We start from the raw sequence: 24,155 nt of genomic DNA, 5'->3' as shown, positions 1-24,155 counted from the left end.
GTGTCAGCCTCCTATGGACACTAAGCTTAAACTAAGCTAAAACTAGCACTGTGCCCATAGGAGGGGTATAGCCTGGGGGCAGAAGCTAACACTTTTTCCTTTGCTTAATGTCGCCTCCTAGTGGCACCAGCCTATACCCACTTTCTGTGCCCCCCCCCCCCCCCCAAATGATACAAGCGAGAACTTATTTAGAAAGCCTTATTGATTCACTTACCAGTAAAAGATCCTGAGCTGCTATGCGGACAGTGTATGAAAAGGTGTCATCATCTTCATCCTCAACAAACTGCTGGGGATTTGCAGTCCAGACTTTTATCTATGTGTAAAGTCAATAAATAACTAGAAGCCTCCTTACCATCTCCTCCCATAAGTGCACATGCATGCTTCTTACCTGCTCCTCCGTGATCTGCATGTACAGGATGATGTAGTAGATCAGCTCGGGCAAGGCTTTCTTCACCGTTCCTTTGAACTTGTTCTCCAGCAACGTGTGCACAAACTCAAAGATACTGAACACCAGGTTCTCAAAACCTAAAACTTCACCTGTTGAAATGGGAAACCAGTAAGAGTAGTACCACACTGCGTTTCTTTTTTTTTTTAATACATTGATAAGCAAGCGTACCATCTGAATCCACGGGATCCTCTATTTCTTCTGTATCATTCACTTCAGTCCGAACATAAGTGCTCAAAGAATTAAGGAAATACACAACTTTTTTTTTTCTAACTATACATAATGCATTAGTAAAGTCTTCAGACCCTGGCAGATGTGTGCTATAGTAAAAAGAAAAATCAAAACTCATCATTCTGCACGAAATATCCCATAATGAGATCGGCAACACAGTTTTAAAAGTTTTGCAAACTTATCAAAAAAGAAAGAAATCTAAAATTTTTGTATTCAGACCATTTGCCATGACGCTTGACTATTAGTTCTGGTGGCTTCAAGGCGTAGAAACATCTCAAAGCTATCTGTGCTGAATTCAGTCAACTGGACATAACAATTAGAAAGACCCATCCCCATGCACATGGGTTTCTATAAGCTCTGAGCCATAAGAGCCACGGCAGCCCAGGCGGCCTAGGGACTGTCTGGGAAACAGAACTGCTTCCTACGATCCCCCCACTGGACCACCGATGAAGGCTTTTACAGGCCATTTTAATGCCACTGTCAGTTTATCGTCTAAATGGTTAATGGGTTTTGCCGGCTAAAAGCCACGCTCCTATCAGCAGCCGAGTATAGAGCAGGCTCATATGCTCGTCCTGTGTCATTAACAGGTTAAAGGAATGCCTAGAGTCCACTGGGCGTTACCAAGTTTGGAAAGTGTCCTTACACTGCCTGATACTGTCAGCTTTGTTTGCCAGTTGACGCTCAGTTGGCTCTTAAAGGGGTAATCCGTCCACGCTTACTTTGAAGCAAGGGAAGCCCTCTGCAGCTGACGTTACGGCATAGAATGGTGGTGATGTAACGCAGCTGCCTGTGATTTCAGATATCCGTCAGCTGAGCTCTGTACAAAGTAAGTGTGGCCGGAGTATCCATTTAACAGAGGAATGACAACACAGCTGTATGAAAAAGTTTATCAGAATTGGTATTTCATGGGAAATAAGATTAATTAGACACGTTAGGAGAAGCCAGAGCTCCTCTTTAACATGCAGGTGTGTAATTCAGACAAGCTTTAGGCATAATAAAGGATATAAAGCGGCACTCTCAGTCAATGTATTCCAAACAATAGGTAGAATCTGCTGCATTGAGGAAACCATGTGCTTTGGGAAGTTCTTCACAAGTGCAGTGACGGCCTAGAGAGACGAGTACATAGTAATGTTGTTGTATTACAAAAACTGAAAAGCCTTAAAGGGATTATCCAGCGCTACAAAAACATGGCCACTTTCTTCCAGAGACAGCCTCATTGTTGTCTCCAGCTTGGGCGGGGTTTTGCTGCTCAGTTCCATTGCAGTGACTTTTTTGGGGGGAGGAAGTGGCTGAAATAAGACGTCCACTTACCTCCCCGGTTCCAGCAGCGGGTCCCGCATCACGGCGCTCCGGTGCCCGGCCGCTTCCGGGTGTTTGACGCGGGGCCGAGACGTGACGTCTCAGGTCCGCTCAGCCACTCAGTGAAGGAGGCAGGATCCGTTTGAAGTCCGCTCGGATCCCGCCTCCTTCACTGAGTGGCTGAGTGGCCCTGAGACGTAGCGTCTCGGGCGGCATCAGACACCCGGAAGTGGCCGGGAACCGGAGCGCCGTGATGCGGGACCCGCCGCTGGAACCGGGGAGGTAAGTGGACGTCTTTTATTTCAGCCACCTCCTCCCCGGTCCCCCCAAAAAAGTGCCCCCACGCTGGAGCACCCCTTTAATTACAAACTGCACCTGAACTGGAGACAAGAGTCGTGTTGTCTCTGAAAGAAAGTGGCCATGTTTTTTTAGCATTGGATAACCCCTTTAAGTAACCAAAACCTAAACAAAAATCAAAAGTTACTCTCTAATTTCTAAGGCCTTATTTACACGTCCTTCAAAGTTGTCCGTGATTGCGGATCCGCTATTACGGATCAACATATTACCCATTGATCTCTATTGGGCTATTCACTAAGTTTGTTCCATTGCTGATTTGCAGTCCGTACCACAAAATAGGACACGTCCTAGTGCAGATTGTGACTGCAGAATGGATTACCAATAGAAGTCTATGGGTTCTGTGTATTTTGCGGACGTCACATCCAAGATGTCAATGAAAAAACGCGGATCAAGTCTAAGCAAACTAGTTATATTTTTTTATCAGATTAATATTTTTGCGGATGCAGATACAGATTCACTACGGATGCAATTACGGACCTAAATGCTAAAATATTAGACCAGCACTTCTCTAATTGTGAGGAAGCTGAATGACAATGATCAGTCTATTAGTAGAGCCAATATGGCTAGCACGAAAGCTTAGTCAAGGCCTCTGCTTGTCCCCCCCCCCCCTCCCCCCCCCCCAGGCGTGCGTTGTGGGGATGTAAGTCATCAGACACCCATGATACACATCTTTTTGCCTTTAAAATGCTACAAACGCTATTGAATGCAGCATTTTGAAGTTTAAATGACTGACATCAGCGCAATGGCCGAGATCTGCCACTAGCCGAGGACGTCGACTGCAAATGGCTCCTGGGCCCACTCCATACTCATTTTCCAGGTCCGCTGACGTAAATAGCCACATCAACAATGTAAAAGGGTTATAGAGAACTTGTCACACTAAACTGAAGTCCTCTAACCTGCAGACATGTTATACAGCAGGAGAGGCTGGGAGGGCGGATATATATCGTTTTTGGCTAAAAGAAACAGTACAACTTAATTCACTGAAATTTTGGCTCATTTTGGGCTTAGGAGTCTAGAGGTCATGTATAATTGGTGACTCAATGCTATGTGTGTATGAAAACATAATAAAGGGGTTATCTGGGCTTTAAAAAAAAAAAAAAACATCTGCTATCTTTCAGAAACAGCACAACTTTTCTAGTTAGGGTGTGCATTTTGCAGCTCAGTTCCATTGAAATGAACAATGCTGAATTGTAATACTGGAAATAACCTGGAGACAGGGGTGGTGCTGTTTTCTGCAAGGAAATAGCTATTTCTTTTAACCCTGGATAACCCCTTTAAGACAAATATGTCACTTAGACACAATTTGTCACAATTGCGTTACACCAAAACATTTCACCAAGGTCTCCCTGCAGTATGGACCTGCTCATCTCCTCCAGCTCTATAACACGAGAGGATTTTACAACACAATCTTCTAATAGCTCATATAAAACTCGTATATAAGACCTTGCAGGCAAAAGGCAATGGCAGATTGTTTACCAAGAGAGCCTCCCCTCCTACCAGGAGTGGCATCAGCAGCATACCCCACAGGGCTGCACCATTACACTTTCATTAATGTCAATGGAATTATAAAGGCGCAAACTGAATGCAGGGAGCCAGGAAGCCGTGATGGAACATGAGAATACCCATTTAAGAATGTACCTTTAACACCTCCATCTTTAAGCCACTATCAGAAGAAGGGCCATCAGGCATCTGAAGTGCCTGGACAAATGCATCTGTAAACTGCTGGATGACCGGGAAGATGAGCGCGTGCGCCGCACCCTGAGGAAAGAAACACAAATCTGGTTACAAACTAGGAACATATTCACAGATTAATGTTTCCAGCAGGACCAGTCGTCCAACAAAGGAGACAGTGACATCATCAATCTGAGTAACTTCATAGCAATACCCAAATAATCCACATCACCCCCCCCCCCCCCACCATCCCAACGCATCTCCATAAGCAGTAACCAAACAGGAGCAATGGACTGGATGCAGGCAAGCACAGACAGTAAGGCCCTATTACATGGAGCGATTATCGTCCAAATCAGCCCGATCATCGCTCTGTGTAATGGAGACAATGATCATAAGCTGATCGCCTCTTTTGGTCCAGACCTAAAATTATTGGCCATTATTGCTGCGTGTAATAGCTTAATGTAAAAGCAATGCCTGGCTGACGGCTGGTGACTGTGTAAAAAACCTACCTCTCATACCTCTCCACGCTCCCTGATGTCCTGTAGCTTCAGCCCGCCGTGGCACTGTCCCAGTGATTGGCTGAGCGGCCTGTGACTTCAGACAGTGCCAGGAGCGGGCTGAAGCACAGTGCGGAGAGGTATGCAGGAGTTTATTTTATTTATTTTTTTACAAGGGCTCCAAGGACATCGCTAACGATGTCTGTGCAGCCCTTGCTGCCAGATTATCGGGCAGTGTATGGGCTCAGTAAGCGAGTGCAGACCTAGGATACCAGCGCTCACTTACAGAAAGTCATCGGGCTGTGCAAGAGTCCTAAGAGGTCAGGCAGTTTCACACAACTTCTTAATAGTATGCCCTCCAAACAGTATTGTATCTGACTAGCGTACCCCCTTTTCTGTATACACCCCTCTAGCCACACCGCCCCCCCCCCCCACCTCCATCCAACCAATGAGCAGTAATGTCTTCTTAGGGTGATAACGCGTCAGATTCTGGTCTCCCCCTAAGACGCTATACACACGGTCATCTGTAGGTTTTACACCAATTCAGATGTCCTACAGGCTTTGTGGTGATAGAGTCAGTTTCTTACTAACACTGTAGACTAGTGCTGGGATTTCTATACCAGTTATAATAATGAAAGACATCAAACCTTTTCCAGCTCCTCCATCGTACAGATCATGTGGGCACATGTAGTGAAAATCTCCACAGCTCTAGACCGAGTACGAATGCCATATACCTGGAAATAAGGATGAAAGATGGAGAGAAAATCATGGGGAGAAGTGTGCAGTGCAGTTATTAATGCATATACTTGAGATGAGGACTATATCAGGGCACAGAGGTGGCCTATGGGCTGTATGATGGGCAATATTACTGCGTGGGAGCCTGTATAGACTATCTACACACAGGATATAAACACCTCTACACAGATGCCAGATTTTGCCAGACAAGTAAATCCATGTAACTCACCTCGCTCATGGTAAAGATCTTGTACATCTCTGGGAGAATGACAGGAGCGACCAAAGGCATCTGTGTGTCAGTGACCTCACGAGTAAACTCTAAGAAGAAGGGAAGCCGTTTTATAGCATGGACAATGTTTGCAGAAAACATATTAAACATCTCATGCAATGTAAACCTGTAAATGGCAGAAACTGCTTAAAGAGGATGTACCACCAGGTACACACTCTTTAATCTGAACCCACGGGTCAAACGGCGCTGGCACGGGGAAGCCGGTGCCGCGGTCCCTTTTTCGGACCGCAGCCCGGTTCGCGTGCACTTCGCCGTTCTATGCACCGGAACCAGTCGGTGCTCAAGCACTGGAGGTAGGCCGGCCCGCCCCCAGTGGGAGGGAATTCCCTCCCCTGTATGACACGGCTCCCTTGGAATGAACGGAGACGCGTCATACAGGGGAGGGAATTTCCTCCCACTGGGGGCGGGCCGGACGGCCTCCAGTGCTTGAGCACCGTCCGGTTCCGGTGCATAGAACGGCGCCGAGCACGGGAACCAGGACGCGGTCCGAAAAGCGGACCACAGCACCAGCTTCCCCGTGCCGGCGCCGTTCGATCAGTGGGTTTAGATTAAAGAGGATGTACCTGGTGGTACATCCTCTTTAAGTGTAACATATAGCAACCATACATACAGCATCAATGCATTACATATATACAGCAAGAACAAGGGGCCATGATCTGAGGTTATTTGGGGAAAGATCTGAAGCAACAAGAGAAAATATTACTTTGCTGATAGAGTAGTAGATGCTTGGAGGAAACTTCCAGCTGTTGTGGTTGGTAAATCTTAAAAAAAAGGTGAGCGCGTAGTCTGAATTGTCTCATATTTGTAGCAGCAGAACATCCTCCAGAGCCCTCGGAGTTGACCCTGTAATACTGCCTGCCATTTTCTAGTCACTGGTTCGGTTACATACACAGGACACATTCAACACTCCTCCAAAATATTTAGGCACAGGACTGTACGCTACAATATGTTTGAAGCTTCTTGTAATAGAACTCCTCGCATTTTAAAGGGGTACTACAAAGGAAAAAAAATGTTAAATCTACTGGTGCCAGAAAGTTATATAGCTTTGTAAATTACTTCTATGTTAAAAAAAAAAAAAAAAAATCTCCAGTCTTCCAGTACTTCTCAGTTCTACAGGAAGTGGCATATTCTCTCCAGTCTGACACAGTGCTCTTTGCTGCCACTTCTGTCTATGGCAGGAACTGTCCAGAACAGGAGGAAATTTCTATGGGGATTTGCTACTGCTCTGGACTGTTCCTGACATGGACAGAGGTGGCAGCAGAGAGAACTGTGTCACACTGGAAAGAATACACCCCTTCCTGTAGGCATACAGCAGCTGATAAGTGCTGGAATTTTTTTTAATAGAAGTCATTTACAAATATGTATAACTTTGACACCAACAGATTTATTTTTTCTGAGTACCCATTTAACTGTTATCACAGAACTCAACAATCATAAAACTTTTTGTACCTGTCAAAACTCTCATGGCACCATGGACAGCATTGACTTCCCCGCTTACTAGCATCTCCATGAGCAAGCTAAAAAGCTGCGGCCAGGCTTCAGGCCAATCCCAATGTGCAATAGCAGACACAGCATATGCTACACTGGAACGTACTTTACTTATGGACTCTCTAAGACCACGAGGAAGCAGTTGACGGATTGCTGCTTTAGCCTATGTAATAAGGAGAGAGAAAAATAAAATAAAGTAATTCCATACACAACCTTCACACTCTCAATCCCCTATACAAGATTTAAGTTCAAAAGTAACTCACCCTTTCAGTAGTCTCGGGTAATCTGAACTTCTCCGACTGGGAACACCAATGATTTTCTACATACTGCTTCAACACAACAGACGCCAGCTAAGGAGCGAAGAGTAACTATAATTATCAACATGGCTCAAAGACACAAGAAAAAACGAAACCCAACTACTATGAAATGGTGTATAACAACCCGAGCGGGGAGCACTTGATTACTGGTGGCTGCTGAAGTTGGATGCAGCCCTAAGATCTTATTGTTATGCTCTGTTAGGGCCAGTTCACACTAAAGTAAATTCGGCAGAATTCCGCTCTCCTCCACGGAATCCCACCTGCCTCAGTGTCAAACAGCGTGTCTATAGGAGGGCTCCTGCGCCTCTGCTGAAAGAATTGACATGTCAATTCTTTGAGTGGAGAGGGGAGGAAGCAGAGGCGTGCGCGCCCTCCCATATAGACGCTGCGGGACACTGAGGCCGACGAGATTGCGCAGCGGAAAGCGGAATTCCGTCGAATTTACTTTGGTGTGAACTGGCCCTTGGGCTGGGATCACACTGCTTTTATGTGCATTGGTTTTTTCATTGACTTCCATTATAAAAAAAAATGGATCAAAACATAGATACATTTTGATCCTTTTTTTGGTAATGGAAGTCAATGGAAAAACAGAAGCAAACAAATGCATCCTTTTTTCCCCCCATAAAAACGGATGGAAAAAAAAAGAAGGATTGCAAACATGCAGTGTGAACTCGGCCTAACCCACAGAGGTTATAGAGCGCTATGCTGCTCAGTGGACTCCCAGCCTCTCCTGCCACCATGTATCAATATGACACCAGCTGAGCTAGGGGAAAAAAAAACAAAACATAAATCTTTGCAGGACTTTATTGATACAGCCGTATATTGATACATGATGCCGGGAGATGCAGACTCCACTGCACAGCTTCACGCTCAGTGACCTCCATGGATTACCAAGTGTGAGAGTACGGCCTTAGGGCTGCATCCAACTTCAGCAGCCACCGGTAATCAAATGCAGAGCGTGCTCAGGGTTGGCTCATCACTACGGCGGCACTCTCCTTATACCTCAGTGTATGCTGTTTAGCAGTGCAACAAGTAAATAACAGCACGTACAAGAAACTAATGATACCCAGGTAATAGCCGATAATCCATGCAACACTTCGCACAATTGTTTTATGCCACACTGTATTTCATGTTAATGTTGCGTTACCTTTAGCTATCACTTGTGGGGAAACCTCAAAAGTTTTGAATTTTTTTTTTTTTTTTTTTTTTTTTTTTAAGAAAGACCACCACTCTGCTTTAAAAGCAGTGATCTGGCTGGTGTATATATAGCTATAATGTAGATGTATAGAGATAGTGAACAAAAAATAAAAGTAACAATAAAAGACCACAATCCTAGATCTCAGTGAAGGAAAAAGTCCAGTTGTAAATCTTTATTGGTAACAATGTAGAATGTGCTCAGAACAATAAAGCATAAAAAGGATGAATGTAAATCAGAATGAACATCCCTCGGAGGTCGGGATAGGGAATGACACAATCACACTACAGGCTGAACCAACTTCAATAGAAATGAATCAAGACAAGGAAATGAGGCTCAGTAGTGTGTGTGGCCTCCACATGCCTGTATGACCTCCCTACAAGGCCTGGGCATGCTCCTGATGAGGAGGCGGGTGTGTGTATGACCCCCATACAAGGCCTGGGCATGCTCCTGATGAGGAGGCTGGTGTGTGTATGACCCGCTTACAAGGCCTGGGCATGCTCCTGATGAGGAGGCGGGTGTGTGTATGACCCCTATACAAGGCCTGGGCATGCTCTTGATGAGGAGGCGGAGGTGTATGACCTCCCTACAAGGCCTGGCATGCTCCTGATGAGGAGGCGGAGGTGTATGACCTTCCTGCAAGGCCGGGCATGCTCCTGATGAGGAGGCGGATGTGTGTATGACCCTCATACAAGGCCAGGGCATACTCCTGATGAGGAGGCGGGTGTGTGTATGACCCCTATACACGGCCTGGGCATGCTCCGGATGAGGCGGATGTGCGTATGACCTTCCTGCAAGGCCGGGGCATGCTCCTGAGGAGGAGGCAGGTGTGTGTATGACCTCCCTACAAGGCCGGGGCATGCTCCTGATGAGGAGGCGGATGTGTGTATGACCCTCATACAAGGCCTGGGCATGCTCCTGATGAGGAGGCGGGTGTGTGTATGACCTTCCTGCAAGGTCGGGGCATGCTCCTGATGAGGAGGCGGATGTGTGTATGACCCTCATACAAGGCCGGGGTCTGTTCCTGATGAGGAGGCGGGTGTGTGTATGACCTTCCTGCAAGGCCGGGGGATGCTCCTGAGGAGGAGGCGGATGTGTGTATGACCTCCATACAAGGCCTGGGCATGCTCCTGATGAAGAGGGGGGGGTTGTATGACCTCCCTACAAGGCCTGAGCATGCTCCTGATTAGGAAGCGGTTGTTAGTATGACCTCCCTACAAGGCCTGGGCATGCTCCTGATGAGGAAGGCGGAGGTGTATGACCCACTTCAAAGGCCTGGGCATGCTCCTGATGAGGAGGCGGATGTGTGTATGACCTTCCTGCAAGGCCGGGGCATGCTCCTGATGAGGAGGCGGATGTGTGTATGACCCTCATACAAGGCCTGGGCATGCTCCTGATGAGGAGGCGGATGTGTGTATGACCTTCCTGCAAGGTCGGGGCATGCTCCTGATGAGGAGGCGGATGTGTGTATGACCCTCATACAAGGCCTGGGCATGCTCCTGATGAGGAGGCGGGTGTGTGTATGACCTCCCTACAAGGCCTGAGCATGCTCCTGATTAGGAAGCGGTTGTTAGTATGACCTCCCTACAAGGCCTGGGCATGCTCCTGATGACGAAGGCGGAGGTGTATGACCCACTTCAAAGGCCTGGGCATGCTCCTGATGAAGACGGGGGGGGGGGGGGGGGGGGGGGGGGATATGACCTCCCTACAAGGCCTGGGCATGCTCCTGATGAGGAAGCGGTTGTTAGTATGACCTCCCTACAAGGCCTGGGCGGCAGATTTTCTCGGCAGGGATCTCTTCCTGGACAGTCTGTGGTGGATGGAAGGAGACATGATGTCCCAGATATGCTCAAAAGGATTCATTTCTGGGGAATAGTTGAGCCAGTCCATAGCCTATATCATGCAGGAACTGCTGACACACTTCAGGGACATGAGGTCTAGCATTGTCAAGTATCAAAAGGAGCCCAGGGGCCACAGCACCTGCATATGGTCTCACATTGAGTCTGAGGATCTCCTCCTGGTACCTGATGGCAGTCAGGGACCTCTGGCTAGCACGGCTGTTAAGCCCCCCACATCATTACTGACCCACTGCCAAACCACTCCTGCAGCTGCAGCATCCTCCAGCAGAACATTCTCCATGGTATCTCCAGACTGTACCGAGTCTGTCACAAGTGCTCAGTGTGAACCTGCTCTCATCCATGAATAGCACAGGACGCCAATGTCTAATCTTGGTGTTTTCTTCCGAACACTGCACGGTGTTGGGCTGTGATTAGAGATGATAGAACAACGCTGATGTTCAGGTTCGTACAAACTCGAATCATCGGTATTTGACTCCTGCAGTCTTCCCGTTCCGTGGGAAAGGTGGAGACAGCCCGAGTCCCGCCTGGAAAACAGGAATATAACCTATGGCCCAGGCTGTATTCCTGTTTTCCAGGCGGGACTTCCACGGAACGGGAAGACTGCAGGAGTCAAATGCAGATGGTTCGAGTTCGTATGAACCTGAATATCAGCGCTGTTCAATCATCTCTAGCTGTGACTTGTGGACGTTGGGCCCCCCACTCATGGAGTCTGTTTCTGACACTGTGAGCAGAACACATGGATATCAGTAGCCGCTGGAGATCATTGTACAGGGCTCTGGAAGCACTTCTCTTCCTGTGGAGGGGGTAACGGTCCTGCTGCTGGGTTGTTGCTCTCCAAACCTCATAGTATCTGCTCCATGCTCTGGACATTACGGCCCCCCTCCTCCTGGTGTACTGGCCTGTCTCCTGGTATCTGCTCCATGCTCTGGACATTACGGCCCCCCTCCTCCTGGTGTACTGGCCTGTCTCCTGGTATCTGCTCCATGCTCTGGACATTACGGTCCCCTCCTCCTGGTGTACTGGCTTGTCTCCTGGTATCTGCTCCATGCTCTGGACATTACGGTCCCCTCCTCCTGGTGTACTGGCCTGTCTCCTGGTATCTGCTCCATGCTCTGGACATTACGGTCCCCTCCTCCTGGTGTACTGGCCTGTCTCCTGGTATCTGCTCCATGCTCTGGACTCTGTTCTGACAGACACAGCTATTCTGCTTGCCACAGCCCACGTCGATTACACGCCATTCTGGATGGCACACCGCCTAATGCTACCTCTAGGGGTGAGAGCAATGACAAAATGCAAGTGTGACCAAAACAGCTGCCAGAAAGGATGAGAACAGAGAAATGGTGTACGGTCTCCACCTGCAGAAACACTCCTTCCTCACTGCCGATCATTTCTACCTACTGTCTGTTCCATTTGCACAACAGCAGGAGACTGTGACTTTATAAGTGGACAGGATGATATCATGTCGTGGAGAAGAGTATACATGTATACTATAGTTGTGTATGTAAATCAGCCAGACCACAGCTTTTAGAATTGAGTGGTGGTCGGTAACCTTGACAACGAGCTGTTAAATATGGGAGGAAAAGAGCAGCATATCAGAAGGAGAAGACAAGTTTGCAAAATTTATGTGTTAGTAAAACTTTTTATTTTGACAAGTCCTACAAGTATAGCTATATTAGTTGAGAAGGTAAAGGTGCGTTTACACGAAACGATAATTGGCCCGATCGTACGATTAACGATGTCGGAGTAACGATTTTTTTTTCATAACGATCAGCGTTTAGACGGTACGATATATCGTACGGAAAATGGTTTTGCGATCGCTTAAGCCTATCTCACACATTGGTTAAGTCGGCGAACGATCTGCAAATTTTTTGCGAACGACGATTCGATAACATGTTGAAAGATCAAAATAAACGATTTCTCGTTCGTCGTTTGATCGTTCACTGCGTTTACACGTACGATTATCGTTCGAATTCGATCGTTATCGCACAAATTCGCACGATAATCGTTACGTGTAAACGCACCTTTATACTCCTTTGTGAAGTGAATGGAGCTTAATTGCAAACCGCACCTCCACTGGAGACAAGAGCAGTGCCATCTCTGGAAGAAAGTGCCCATGTTTTTCTAAGCCTGGATAACCCCTTTAAAAGGAACCAATCACACTAAAATTGGCCATAAAGTTAAGGAAACGTGCTGGTACATCAGCCAGCACACTTCCTAAACATCCCCCGGTACCCTCCGTCCCATGAACATACAGCCCGCAAAGTTAGTTAAATAATCTCCCGCGCTCTATGTAAATTACCATGCAAGTAGTCATGGTGGGCAGGGGCTTCTTCAAGTAGTCACTGGGTCCTGGGCCGGCTCTGGCGCTGTAATCACGCCCCTCCGGGTGTAATGGAAAGCGGCGCCTGGTGACGTCACTCGAGGGGCCGGCATTGCACGTCGGCCACGCCGACGTCTTTACTATGCTGCGCATGCGCAGTGCAGTGGGTGAAGCCGCTGCTGTACTACGCCGCGCAGGGGCGTGATTACAGCGCCGGAGCCGGCCCAGGACCCAGTGACTACTTGAAGAAGCCCCCGCCCACCGTGACTACTTGCATGGTAATTTACAGAGCGCGGGAGACTATTAAACTAACTTTGCGGGCTGTATGTACATGGGACGGAGGGTACAGGGGGATGTTTAGGAAGCGTGCTGGCTGATGTACCAGCACGTTTCCTTAGCTTTATGGCCAATTTTAGTGTGATTGGTTCCCCTTAAATTTTATGTCCAGAAGCCTTATCAGAAATGACTGGTGCAGCACTGGGCCAGTTGTTTCGTGGAATAGAGTTCTGAGCTCGCTTCCCGCCACATACAGTGGAACCTTATGAGAGGGAGAGTCCTACTCAATCCCCAACAACAGACCCGACAGCAAAGGATAAGGTCCCACTGTATGCGGTGGATTGCAGAAAGGGCTGATGAAAGCCCTGAAGATACCGACTTTGGATAGAAGGTGCAAGACTTAAACAGTTGCTGGTCACAGACTTTTTTTTTCCCCCCTGGAAATGCCAAATATTTGTATTATATTTTTGATACTTATTCTATTTGATCATTATGATTATTTATTCTGACTTCAGAAGTGCACCAGCTCTGTGTCTGACAGCTGGCATTTCCACAGATCTTGACTGTCGGTAGGAAACATTAACCCGTGAACAGAATGATGTATCACTTACATTGTTCTGTGCAGCTAATTCAGAGATATTCTCCTGAACAACCTGGACATTAAGTAGTTATCTCCAATATGTGCATGTGCATAGTAGTCCTGGATATTCATGAGCACAAGCAAACCAGCTGCTAATTACCAGTTATCTATCCATGCTGTGTATAGGCAGTCACCTGTAAATCAGCAGATCGAGGGGGGCGGCACAAATTCCATTCTCCTACATACCCGCTGAACAGAATGATTTATGTAACGCATGGATCCATTCAGCATTTCTGTCACTAGTTTATGCTGCCTTCGTTTCACGCCTCATAAAGAAGAACCAACCACTTATGCAGGCAGTGCAGCATGACAGAAAGACCCAACCACCTCTGCTGGCAGTGCGCATTACAGAAAGATGGAAGAGCATGACGGGAAGAGGGAAGACCCGACCACCTCTGTAGGCAGTGCAGCATGACGGGAAGAGGGAAGACCCGACCACCTCTGCAGGCAGTGCAGCATGACGGGAAGAGGGAAGACCCGACCACCTCTGCAGGCAGTGCAGCATGACGGGAAGAGGGAAGACCCGACCACCTCTGCAGGCAGTGCAGCATGACGGGAAGAGGGAAGACCCGACCACCTCTGCAGGCAGTGCAGCATGACAGAAAAAGGAGAGACCCTAAAGGTGCCTTTACACAGAGAGATTTATCTGACAGATTTTTGAAGCCAAAACCAGGAACAGACTACAGAGAACAGGTCATAAAGGAAAGACTGAGATTTCTCTTTATTTCAAATCCATTCCTGGCTTTGGCGTCAATAATCTGTCAGATAAATCTCTCTGTGTAAAGGCAGCCTAGGAGCACCAGGACTGGTAACCACCAGGACTACAGTAGTGGGTGATTGGGGATGAGGAGCCTTTTTTGGCCCCATCTGGGGCCCTTTATAAAATAGAGACATCAGTCGCAGCCAAAGCATCAGGAGCGCCCCAGCACCCCAATACTCTGCACACACAGCTGAGCACTCACTCTCATCCCCTGTACAGTCTCCAGGCTTCACCAATGTCTTACCTGCCGTATGGCGAGAGCACCTTGGGGATCAATGGTCAGCTCAGCCAGGTGCACCCCGAATTCTATCAGGAAACAAGAAGAGAAGGAGAGAAGTTACTGAAGGACCTGCCTGCTGCACACAGCGCTGCCCGATTCCCCTCCACAACAACACAGCGCTGCCCAGTCACCCATCAGAAAAGCACAACGCTGCCTGGTCACCCTCCACAACAAAACGGTGCTGCTCAATCGCCCTCCACACAGGGCTGCCTCCTTCCCTGTGCCCGGTCCCGGTGCCCACTGTGCAGCCTCGTCAGTGCCCGGTCCCGGTGCCCACTGTGCAGCCTCGTCAGTGCCCGGTCCCGGTGCCCACTGTGCAGCCTCGTCAGTGCCCGGTCCCGGTGCCCACTGTGCAGCCTCGTCAGTGCCCGGTCCCGGTGCCCACTGTGCAGCCTCGTCAGTGCCCGGTCCCGGTGCCCACTGTGCAGCCTCGTCAGTGCCCGGTCCCGGTGCCCACTGTGCAGCCTCGTCAGTGCCCGGTCCCGGTGCCCACTGTGCAGCCTCGTCAGTGCCCGGTCCCGGTGCCCACTGTGCAGCCTCGTCAGTGCCCGGTCCCGGTGCCCACTGTGCAGCCTCGTCAGTGCCCGGTCCCGGTGCCCACTGTGCAGCCTCGTCAGTGCCCGGTCCCGGTGCCCACTGTGCAGCCTCGTCAGTGCCCGGTCCCGGTGCCCACTGTGCAGCCTCGTCAGTGCCCGGTCCCGGTGCCCACTGTGCAGCCTCGTCAGTGCCCGGTCCCGGTGCCCACTGTGCAGCCTCGTCAGTGCCCGGTCCCGGTGCCCACTGTGCAGCCTCGTCAGTGCCCGGTCCCGGTGCCCACTGTGCAGCCTCGTCAGTGCCCGGTCCCGGTGCCCACTGTGCAGCCTCGTCAGTGCCCGGTCCCGGTGCCCACTGTGCAGCCTCGTCAGTGCCCGGTCCCGGTGCCCACTGTGCAGCCTCGTCAGTGCCCGGTCCCGGTGCCCACTGTGCAGCCTCGTCAGTGCCCGGTCCCGGTGCCCACTGTGCAGCCTCGTCAGTGCCCGGTCCCGGTGCCCACTGTGCAGCCTCGTCAGTGCCCGGTCCTGGTGCCCACTGTGCAGCCTCGTCAGTGCCCTGTCCCGGTGCCCACTGTGCTGCCTCCTTCCCAGTGCCCGATCCCGGTGCCCACTGTGCTGCCTCCTTCCCAGTGCCCGATCCCAGTGCCCACTGTGCTGCCTCCTTGCCAGTGCCCGATCCTGGTGCCCGCTGTGCTGCCTCCTTCCCAGTGCCCAATCCCGGTGCCCGCTGTGCTGCCTCCTCAGTGCCCGATCCCGGTGCCCGCTGTGCTGCCTTCCTCAGTTTCCGATCCCGGTGCTCACTGTGCTGCCTCCTCAGTGCCCGATCCCGGTGCCCGCTGTGCTGCCTTCCTCAGTGCCCGATGCCGGTGCTCGCTGTGCTGCCTCCTCAGTGCCCGATCCCGGTGCCCGCTGTGCTGCCTTCCTCAGTGCCCGATGCCGGTGCTCGCTGTGCTGCCTCCTCAGTGCCCGATCCCGGTGCCCGCTGTGCTGCCTTCCTCAGTGCCCGATCCCGGTGCCCGCTGTGCTGCCTCCTCACCCTCTGTCACTTCCAGCACTTTCAGCTGCTCCTCCGCCGCCGCTCGCACCTCGTGTCCCGGGGACAGGATGCCGCCCAGAGTCTCCAGCAAGGCCTCCCGCAGCCCCGCCTGTACAGTGGGGAGCCCGGCCGGCATGCCCTGCGCCATTCTCCTGATGCTGAGCTGAGCACCGGCCGGGAAAACTTCAATGCCGTCCACTACAGCGCGCCAAACACCGCCCGCCAAGCCGAGCACGCAGGGAGAGGGCGGGGTCACGCCGGGGTAAGGGGCGGGGCTACGCGGGGTGAAGGGTAAGGTCATTGTTGAGGCGCTTCCCGGGCAGACCATGCTGTCCTCCTGAGAGGCGTCCTAGTGATGTGCGCTGCCTGCCCCGGTGTGGTGGGCTGTTCTGCTGCCATTCCGTGGTGTGGGGATTTGGTGTTCTGATGCCGTGCCCCGGTGTGGTGATTCTGTGTTCCGGTGCTGTGCCCTGGTGTGGTGTACGGGTGACATGCCTCGGTGTGGTGTACCGGTGCAGTCTGGTGATTCGGCGTTCCTGTGCCATGCCCCGGTGTGGTGTACCGATGACATGCCTCAGTGTGGTATCTCATGCTGGGATTCGATGTCGTGTTCTGGTGCGGTGCCCTAGTGTGGTGTGGAGATTCAGTGTTCCAGTGCCGCACTCCGGTTTGGTGTTGTGATCCAGTGGGGTGTGGTGATTTGGCGTTCCCAATGCCATGCCCCGGTATGGTGATTCGGTGTTCCCGATCTGGTAATTCTGACGAGGCTGAAGTTGGTTTCTTATTTGTCCAGTTTCTTATTCGGCAGTTTCTTATTCAGAGGATTTTTCTTTTTCCTGTTTTAGCTATTATTCTTACAGAAAATGTATAATATTCATACCCTACCGTAAGTGAGGGGCCCTGAGGGGACCGGTGATAAAAATGGCAAAAAAGACCCCACGGTTGGCATAAAAATGGGCATGAAAGTAAAACCACACAATTATTATTTAAAAATAAAATTGACTTTGGGCCACTGATCTCACACTGATATTACACAGAGAGGGATGCCCCGCATCACATCCAAGAGACTCCAGCCTGGCCCAAAGTGGTTCTGGGTATAAAAACTGGCATCAAAGTGGGCACATAGGCATTTTTCCTAATTTGAATAAGTAACAGCTATTTTCAAAGGGTTAAATGAGTTTGGGCCACTGATAATACACAGAGAGGGATGCCCCGCATCACATCCAAGAGAGTCCAGCCTGGCCCAAAGTGGTTCTTGGTATAAAAACTGGCATCAAAGTGGGCAGATTGGCATTTTTTCCTAATTTGAATAAGTAACAGCTGTTTTCAAAGGGTTAAATGAGTTTGGGCCACTGATCTCACACTGATAATACACAGAGAGGGATGCCCCGCATCATACCCAAGAGAGTCCAGCCTGGCCCAAAGTGGTTCTGGGTGTAAAAACTGGCATCAAAGTGGGCACATAGGCATTTTTCATGATTTGAATAAGTAACAGCTGTTTTCAAAGGGTTAAATGAGTTTGGGCCACTGATCTCACACTACGTACACACAGATAGGCATGCCCCGCATCACATCCAAGAGAGTCCAGCCTGGCCCAAAGTGGTTCTGGGTATAAAAACTGGCATCAAAGTGGGCACATAGGCATTTTTTTCCTAATTTGAATAAGTAACAGCTATTTTCAAAGGGTTAAATGAGTTTGGGCCACTGATCTCATACTGATAATACACAGAGAGGGATGCCCTGCATCACATCCAAGAGAGTCCAGCCTGGCCCAAAGTGGTTCTGGGTATAAAAACTGGCATCAAAGTGGGCACATAGGCATTTTTCCTAATTTGAATAAGTAACAGCTATTTTCAAAGGGTTAAATGAGTTTGGGCCACTGATAATACACAGAGAGGGATGCCCCGCATCACATCCAAGAGAGTCCAGCCTGGCCCAAAGTGGTTCTGGGTATAAAAACTGGCATCAAAGTGGGCAGATTGGCATTTTTGTCCTATTTTGAATAAGTAACAGGTGTTTTCAAAGGGTTAAATGAGTTTGGGCCACTGATCTCACACTGATAATACACAGAGAGGGATCCCCCGCATCACATCCAACAGAGTCCAGCCTGGCCCAAAGTGGTTCTGGGTATAAAAACTGGCATCAAAGTGGGCAGATTGGCATTTTTCCTAATTTGAATAAGTAACAGCTATTTTCAAAGGGTTAAATGAGTTTGGGCCACTGATCTCACACTACGTACACACAGATAGGGATGCCCCGCATCACAACCAAGAGAGTCCAGCCTGGCCCAAAGTGGTTCTGGGTATTTTGTGAATAAATGTTTAGCGCCGCACTACCCCTTTAAGCAAACAGGGCTAAAGTACTCAGGAGGCATTTGTCAGCATAACAGGATCCCAGAATTAGCTGTCCCATCTCTTCTTATTAAACATTTCTCGGCTAACCCTGAATACATTTCTATAGTAACAATACCTGCAGCAATGTTTTCTGCTGACAGGTCTGCTTTAGGCTATGTTAGGCCTCATTCACACATCCATAGTTGAGCCAGTGAATACGGACCTGTAATGGTGGACCGCACTATGAATGTGCAGTAACAGTGCTACGCAGTTTACGGAGCACTATGTAGAAGACAATGATTCGTGCCGCAAATGCAAGTCCGCACTATAATCTATCCTTTATTTTTTTTGTAGCGCGGGACGTGGACCTGAACACTTGTACAGATGTGTGAACAGGGCCATTGAAATATATTTGTCCTATGTGTTGCCTGCAATGTCAGGGTCCCCTTGTAGCCATATAGGACCCCTTTGTAGCCAGTAAGACCGCCCTTGTAGCCAGCAGAACCTGATTACGGGAGCATTGATGTCCCTGTACCCAGTGGGATTAGCAGATGCATGCTGCAATACTAATGATCGCACTGCGCACGTGTAGGAAGGCCGTTCTGGGTACGAGAGATGGCTTTGCCCCCAAGTGTTGACGTCACCATACCCAAGAAGATGAAAGGAAGTAGGACATCACTGTAAGAAAGGTTGCGACTTCATGTGACTGGACCAGCAATCTTCGAGTAAAGCCAACAAGGAATATATAAGTTCTTTAGTTAAGGGTTAATTTTGGTTCTTTTTTTTTTTCAATTTTTCCAGGAATACCCCTTTAGGCTATGTTTAAACAAAGTAAAACTAAGGGCAAATAATGACCATTATTAACCCCTTCAAGACTAAGCCTATTTGGGCCTTAATGACCAGGCTCATTTTTCAAAATCTGACCTGTCTCACTTTATGCGCTCATAGCTCAGTGATGCTTTAACATATGCTAGCGATTCTGAGATTATTTTTTTGTCACATATGGCACTTTATATTAGTGGCAAAATTTGGTCACTACTTTGTGTGTTTTTTGTGAAAAACATCAAAATATCATGAAAAATTAAAAAAATTAGCATTTTATGAACTTTGAAATTCTCTGCTTCTAAAAAAAGAAAGTCGTAGCACATAAATTAGTTACTAAGTCACATTACCGATATGTCCTCTTTATTCTGGCTTCATTTCATTTTCATTTTTTAGGGTGTTACGGGGCTTAGAAATTTATCAGCAAATTACCACATTTTCGTGAAAGTTTCCAAAACTGATTTTTTTAGGGACCAGTTCTTTTCTTAAGTTGATTTAGGAGGCTTGTATACTGGAAACCCCAATAAGTGACCCCATTTTGGAAACTTCAGACCTTAAAGAATTAATCTAGGGGTATAATGAGCATTTTAACCCTACAGGGGCTGAAGCAAAGTATTCACTATTAGGCCGTAAAAAAATGGAAAATTAAAATTTTTCAATAATATATACGTTTAGAGTACAGTTTCTAATTTTCAAAAGGAACATGAGAGAAAAAGCACCCCAAAATTTGTAACACAGGTTCTCATGAGTACAACGGTACCCCATATGTGGCCGTAAACCACTGTATGGGCACACAGCGGGGCTCAGAAGGAAGGGAGCGCCAATTAGCTTTTTCAATGCAGATTTTGCTGTAGAAGTTTCTGAGCGCCAGGTGCGTTTGCAGTGCCCCTGTAGTGCCAGCGGAGTAAAATCCCGCCATAAGTCACCCCATTTTGGAAAGTGCACCCCTCAGAGAATTCATCTTGGGGTAAGATGAGCATTTTGACCCCACAGGTATTAGAGGAAAGTATTCAAAATTAGACAGTAAAAATGAAAAACGCGAATTTTTCCAATAATGTGTTCCTTTAGTTTGAAATTTCTAAATTTCTTGAGGAACAGGAGAGGAAGTTCACCGCAAAATCTGTAATGCAGGTTCTCCTGAGTAGAACGGTACCCCATATGTGGGTATAAACCACTGTATGGGCACACAGCAGGGCTCAGAACGGAAGGAGCGCCAATTAGCATTTTCAGTGCAGATTTTTCTGAAGAAGTTTCTGAGCACCAGGTGCGTTTGCAGAGCCCCTGTAGTGCCAGTGGAGTGAACCCACCCCATAAGTCACCCCATTTTGGAAAGTGCACCCCTTAAAGAATTCATCTTGGTGTGTGGTGAGCATTTTGACCCAACAGGTATTGGAGGAAAGTATTCAAAATTGGCTAGTAAAAATGAAAAACTCGAATTTTTCCAATAATATGTTCATTTAGTTTAAAATTTCTAAATTTCACAAGAAACAGGAGAAAAAACGTACCACAAAATCTGTAAAGCAGGTTCTCCTGAGTACAACGATACCCCATATGTGGGCGTAAACCACTGTATGGGCACACAGCAGGGCTCAGAAGGGAAGGAGCGCCAATTTGCTGGAGTAAAACCGCAGCTAGTATCGGTTATTAGAATAGCGCAGTTACTAAAATACAATAAAAAAAAATGAGATTACAGGTAACGTGGGGTGGTTACGGACAGTCTAGGGTGGTTCCAGGTAATCTGGGGGTGGTTACGGGCAACCTGGGATGGTTACTGGTAGTCTGGGGTGGATACGGACAACCTTGGGTGGATACGGTGAACCTGGGGTGGTCACAGGCAACCTGGGGTGGTTACAAGCAACCTGGGGTGGTTACGGGTAATCTGGGGTGGATACGGTGAACATGGGGTGATTACCGGCAACCTGGGGTGGTTACAGGCAATGTGGGGTGGATACGGACAACCTGCTGTGGTTACAGACAACCTGGGGTGGTAACGGGTAATCTGGGGTGGATACGGTCAACCTGGGGTGGTCGCGGCAACCTGGGGTGGTTACAGGCAACCTGGGGTTGTTACGGGCAACCTGGGGTGGTTACGGGCAACGTGACATGGATACGGACAACCTGCTGTGGTTACAGGCAACTTGGGGTGGTTACAGGCAACCTGGGGTGGTTACAGGCAACCTGGGGTGGTTACGGGCAACGTGACATGGATACGGACAACCTGCTGTGGTTACGAGCAACCTGCTGTGGTTACGGGCAACCTGCTGTGGTTACGGGCAACCTGCTGTGGTTACGGGCAACCTGGGGTGGTTACGGGCAACCTGGGGTGGTTACGGGCAACGTGACATGGATACGGACAACCTGCTGTGGTTACAGACAACCTGGGGTGGTTACGGGTAATCTAGGGTGGTTACAGGCAACCTGCTGTGGTTACGGGCAACGTGGGGTGGTTACGGACAATCTGGGGTGGTTACGGGCAACCTGGGGTGGTTACGGGCAACGTGACATGGATACGGACAACCTGCTGTGGTTACAGACAACCTGGGGTGGTTACGGGTAATCTAGGGTGGTTACAGGCAACCTGCTGTGGTTACGGGCAACGTGGGGTGGTTACGGGCAACGTGGGGTGGTTACGGACAATCTGGGGTGGTTACGGGCAATCTGGGGTGGTTACGGATAAACTGAAGTGCTCATAGGTAATCTGAGGTGGGTACCTGTAATCTGGCGTGGTTACGGGCAATCTGGAGGCGGTCATTGGCAATTTGGGGTGGTTAGAGGCAAGGTGAAGTGGTCAGTGGCAACGTGCGGTGGTCAGTGGCAACGTGCGGTGGTCAGAGGCAATGTACGGTGGTCAGAGGCAACGTGCGGTGGTCAGAGGCATCCTGCGGTGTTCAGAGGCAACCTGCTGTGGTTGCGTGCAATCTGGGGGGGGTTACATGTAATCTGGCATGATTACGGCAACCTGGGGTGGTCACGGGAAACCTGGGGGGGGGGGGTTACAGACAATCTGGCATTGTTATGGATAAACTGAAGTGTTTATAGGTAATCTGGGGTGGGTACATGTAATTTGGGGTGATTATGGACAATCTGGAGGGGGTCACTGGCAACGTGCGGTAGTTACGGGCAACGTGCGGTGGTTACGGGCAACATGCGGTGGTTACGTGTAATCTGGGGGGTTACGTGCAATCTGGCGTGATTACGGACAACCTGGGGCGGTTACGGGTAATCTGGGGGGGTTAAGGGTAATTTGGGAGTAAACTGCAATTATTACTATAATAAAAAGTGTGTGTTTTATTTTTTTGTATGTTTGTCACTTTTTGTATTTTATACATTCATTTTCACTGTATTACTATGATTACTGTGATATTTTCTATCACAGTAATCATAGTTCAGTGACAGAGACCAAATTGGTCTCTGTCACTTTAAATTTTCAGAGTTGGCTGGTTATGGAGCGCATGCGCACTTCATAACCAGCCTGGACGTCGAGGAGGAAGGAGCTCCAGGAGCAGGTGAGTATATGGGGAAGGGGGGTGACTGGGGGACGAGGGTGACAGGGGGGGTGGGGGTCGACTTGGGGGGGGGGGGCCACGGTTACACTTTTTATCCCCTGTCACCAGTCATTGACGGTGACAGGGGATAAAAAGTGCCGGGTTCCACATGGCACAAGCGATCAGCGGTATATAGTATATACCGCTGATCGCTTGTACCGGGACCCCACAGGGGGGGTCCCGATGACTGCCCCATGCTCTCCGCTACCTCCGGTGGCGGAGAGCATGGGGCTTTCATTAATTTTTATTTTCTGATCACTGTGAACAGACATTAGTCTGTTCACAGTGATTGCGGCGGCCATCTTGGATCTGATGGCCGCCGCGGGGAGGGAGAGGGTTAGTGACCAGCCCACTAGGGGGGCTGATCTGGGGTCTGATTGACTTATTTCATCTCCCCCCGCTGTGGATTCACGGTGGGGGGAGATGAAATGCAGTACAGCGCCGGCCCGTTAGTGACCGCCGTATCGGCGGCCACTAAGGGGTTAACTGCCGGGATCTAGGCACGGCACGGATCTCGGCAGTTGCGGCGGGTGCCCGGCTATCACTGACAGCCGGGCCCCGCCGAGGATGACAGGAGTGCAGCTCCTGCGCCCCTGTCATCCCGTGGACGTACCGGCACGTCCATCTGCAGGAACTGTATGCAGATTTGGACGTGCCGGTACGTCCATATGCGGGAAAGGGTTAAAGGGGAACTGTCAGCCAGTTAGATTAATCTAAACTGCTGATAGCTCCCTATTGCACCAAAAACACCATGGATAAAGGTGTGTTTTACCTTAATCCTCATTACCGTTTCAGTAAAGTTTGGCATTTGCTCCAAAGTCTGGTAAGGACCCACAGGGCATCCCTCTCTGTGTATTATCAGTGTGAGATCCATGGCCCAAACTCATTTAACCCTTTGAAAATAGCTGTTACTTATTCATTAGGAAAAATGCCTATGTGCCCACTTTGATGCCAGTTTTTATACCCAGAACCACTTTGGGCCAGGCTGGACTCTCTTGGATGTGATGCGGGGGATCCCTCTCTGTGTATTATCAGTGTGAGATCAGTGGCCCAAACTCATTTAACCCTTTGAAAACACCTGTTACTTATTCAAAATAGGACAAAAATGCCCATCTGCCCACTTTGATGCCAGTTTTTATACCCAGAACCACTTTGGGCCAGGCTGGACTCTCTTGGATGTGATGCGGGGGATCCCTCTCTGTGTATTATCAGTGTGAGATCAGTGGC

The 24,155-nt window shown here is 49.2% G+C and overlaps 1 protein-coding gene across 1 annotated transcript in view; it reads right to left on the bottom strand.

The window, feature by feature from the left end:
* IPO9 (importin 9) overlaps positions 1–16,474 on the bottom strand; it is a 48,310-nt gene extending 31,836 nt beyond the window's left edge. The window contains exons 1-11 of the mRNA XM_069971491.1: positions 16,229–16,474; positions 14,624–14,685; positions 7,276–7,362; positions 6,974–7,175; positions 5,465–5,553; positions 5,148–5,234; positions 3,971–4,090; positions 1,682–1,782; positions 617–675; positions 389–537; positions 215–313 (exon numbers count right to left, since the gene is read on the bottom strand). Of these exons, the coding sequence (XP_069827592.1) occupies positions 215–313; positions 389–537; positions 617–675; positions 1,682–1,782; positions 3,971–4,090; positions 5,148–5,234; positions 5,465–5,553; positions 6,974–7,175; positions 7,276–7,362; positions 14,624–14,685; positions 16,229–16,376 (1,203 nt within the window). The 5' untranslated portion in view covers positions 16,377–16,474. The remainder of the gene's footprint in view (positions 1–214; positions 314–388; positions 538–616; positions 676–1,681; positions 1,783–3,970; positions 4,091–5,147; positions 5,235–5,464; positions 5,554–6,973; positions 7,176–7,275; positions 7,363–14,623; positions 14,686–16,228) is intronic.
* Between the last annotated feature and the right edge of the window lie 7,681 nt (positions 16,475–24,155).

The sequence above is a fragment of the Dendropsophus ebraccatus genome, chromosome 5 (genome assembly GCF_027789765.1).
Source record: "Dendropsophus ebraccatus isolate aDenEbr1 chromosome 5, aDenEbr1.pat, whole genome shotgun sequence".
NCBI classification, from domain to species: Eukaryota; Metazoa; Chordata; class Amphibia; order Anura; family Hylidae; genus Dendropsophus; species Dendropsophus ebraccatus.
This window is presented reverse-complemented; position numbering and strand designations above follow the sequence as displayed.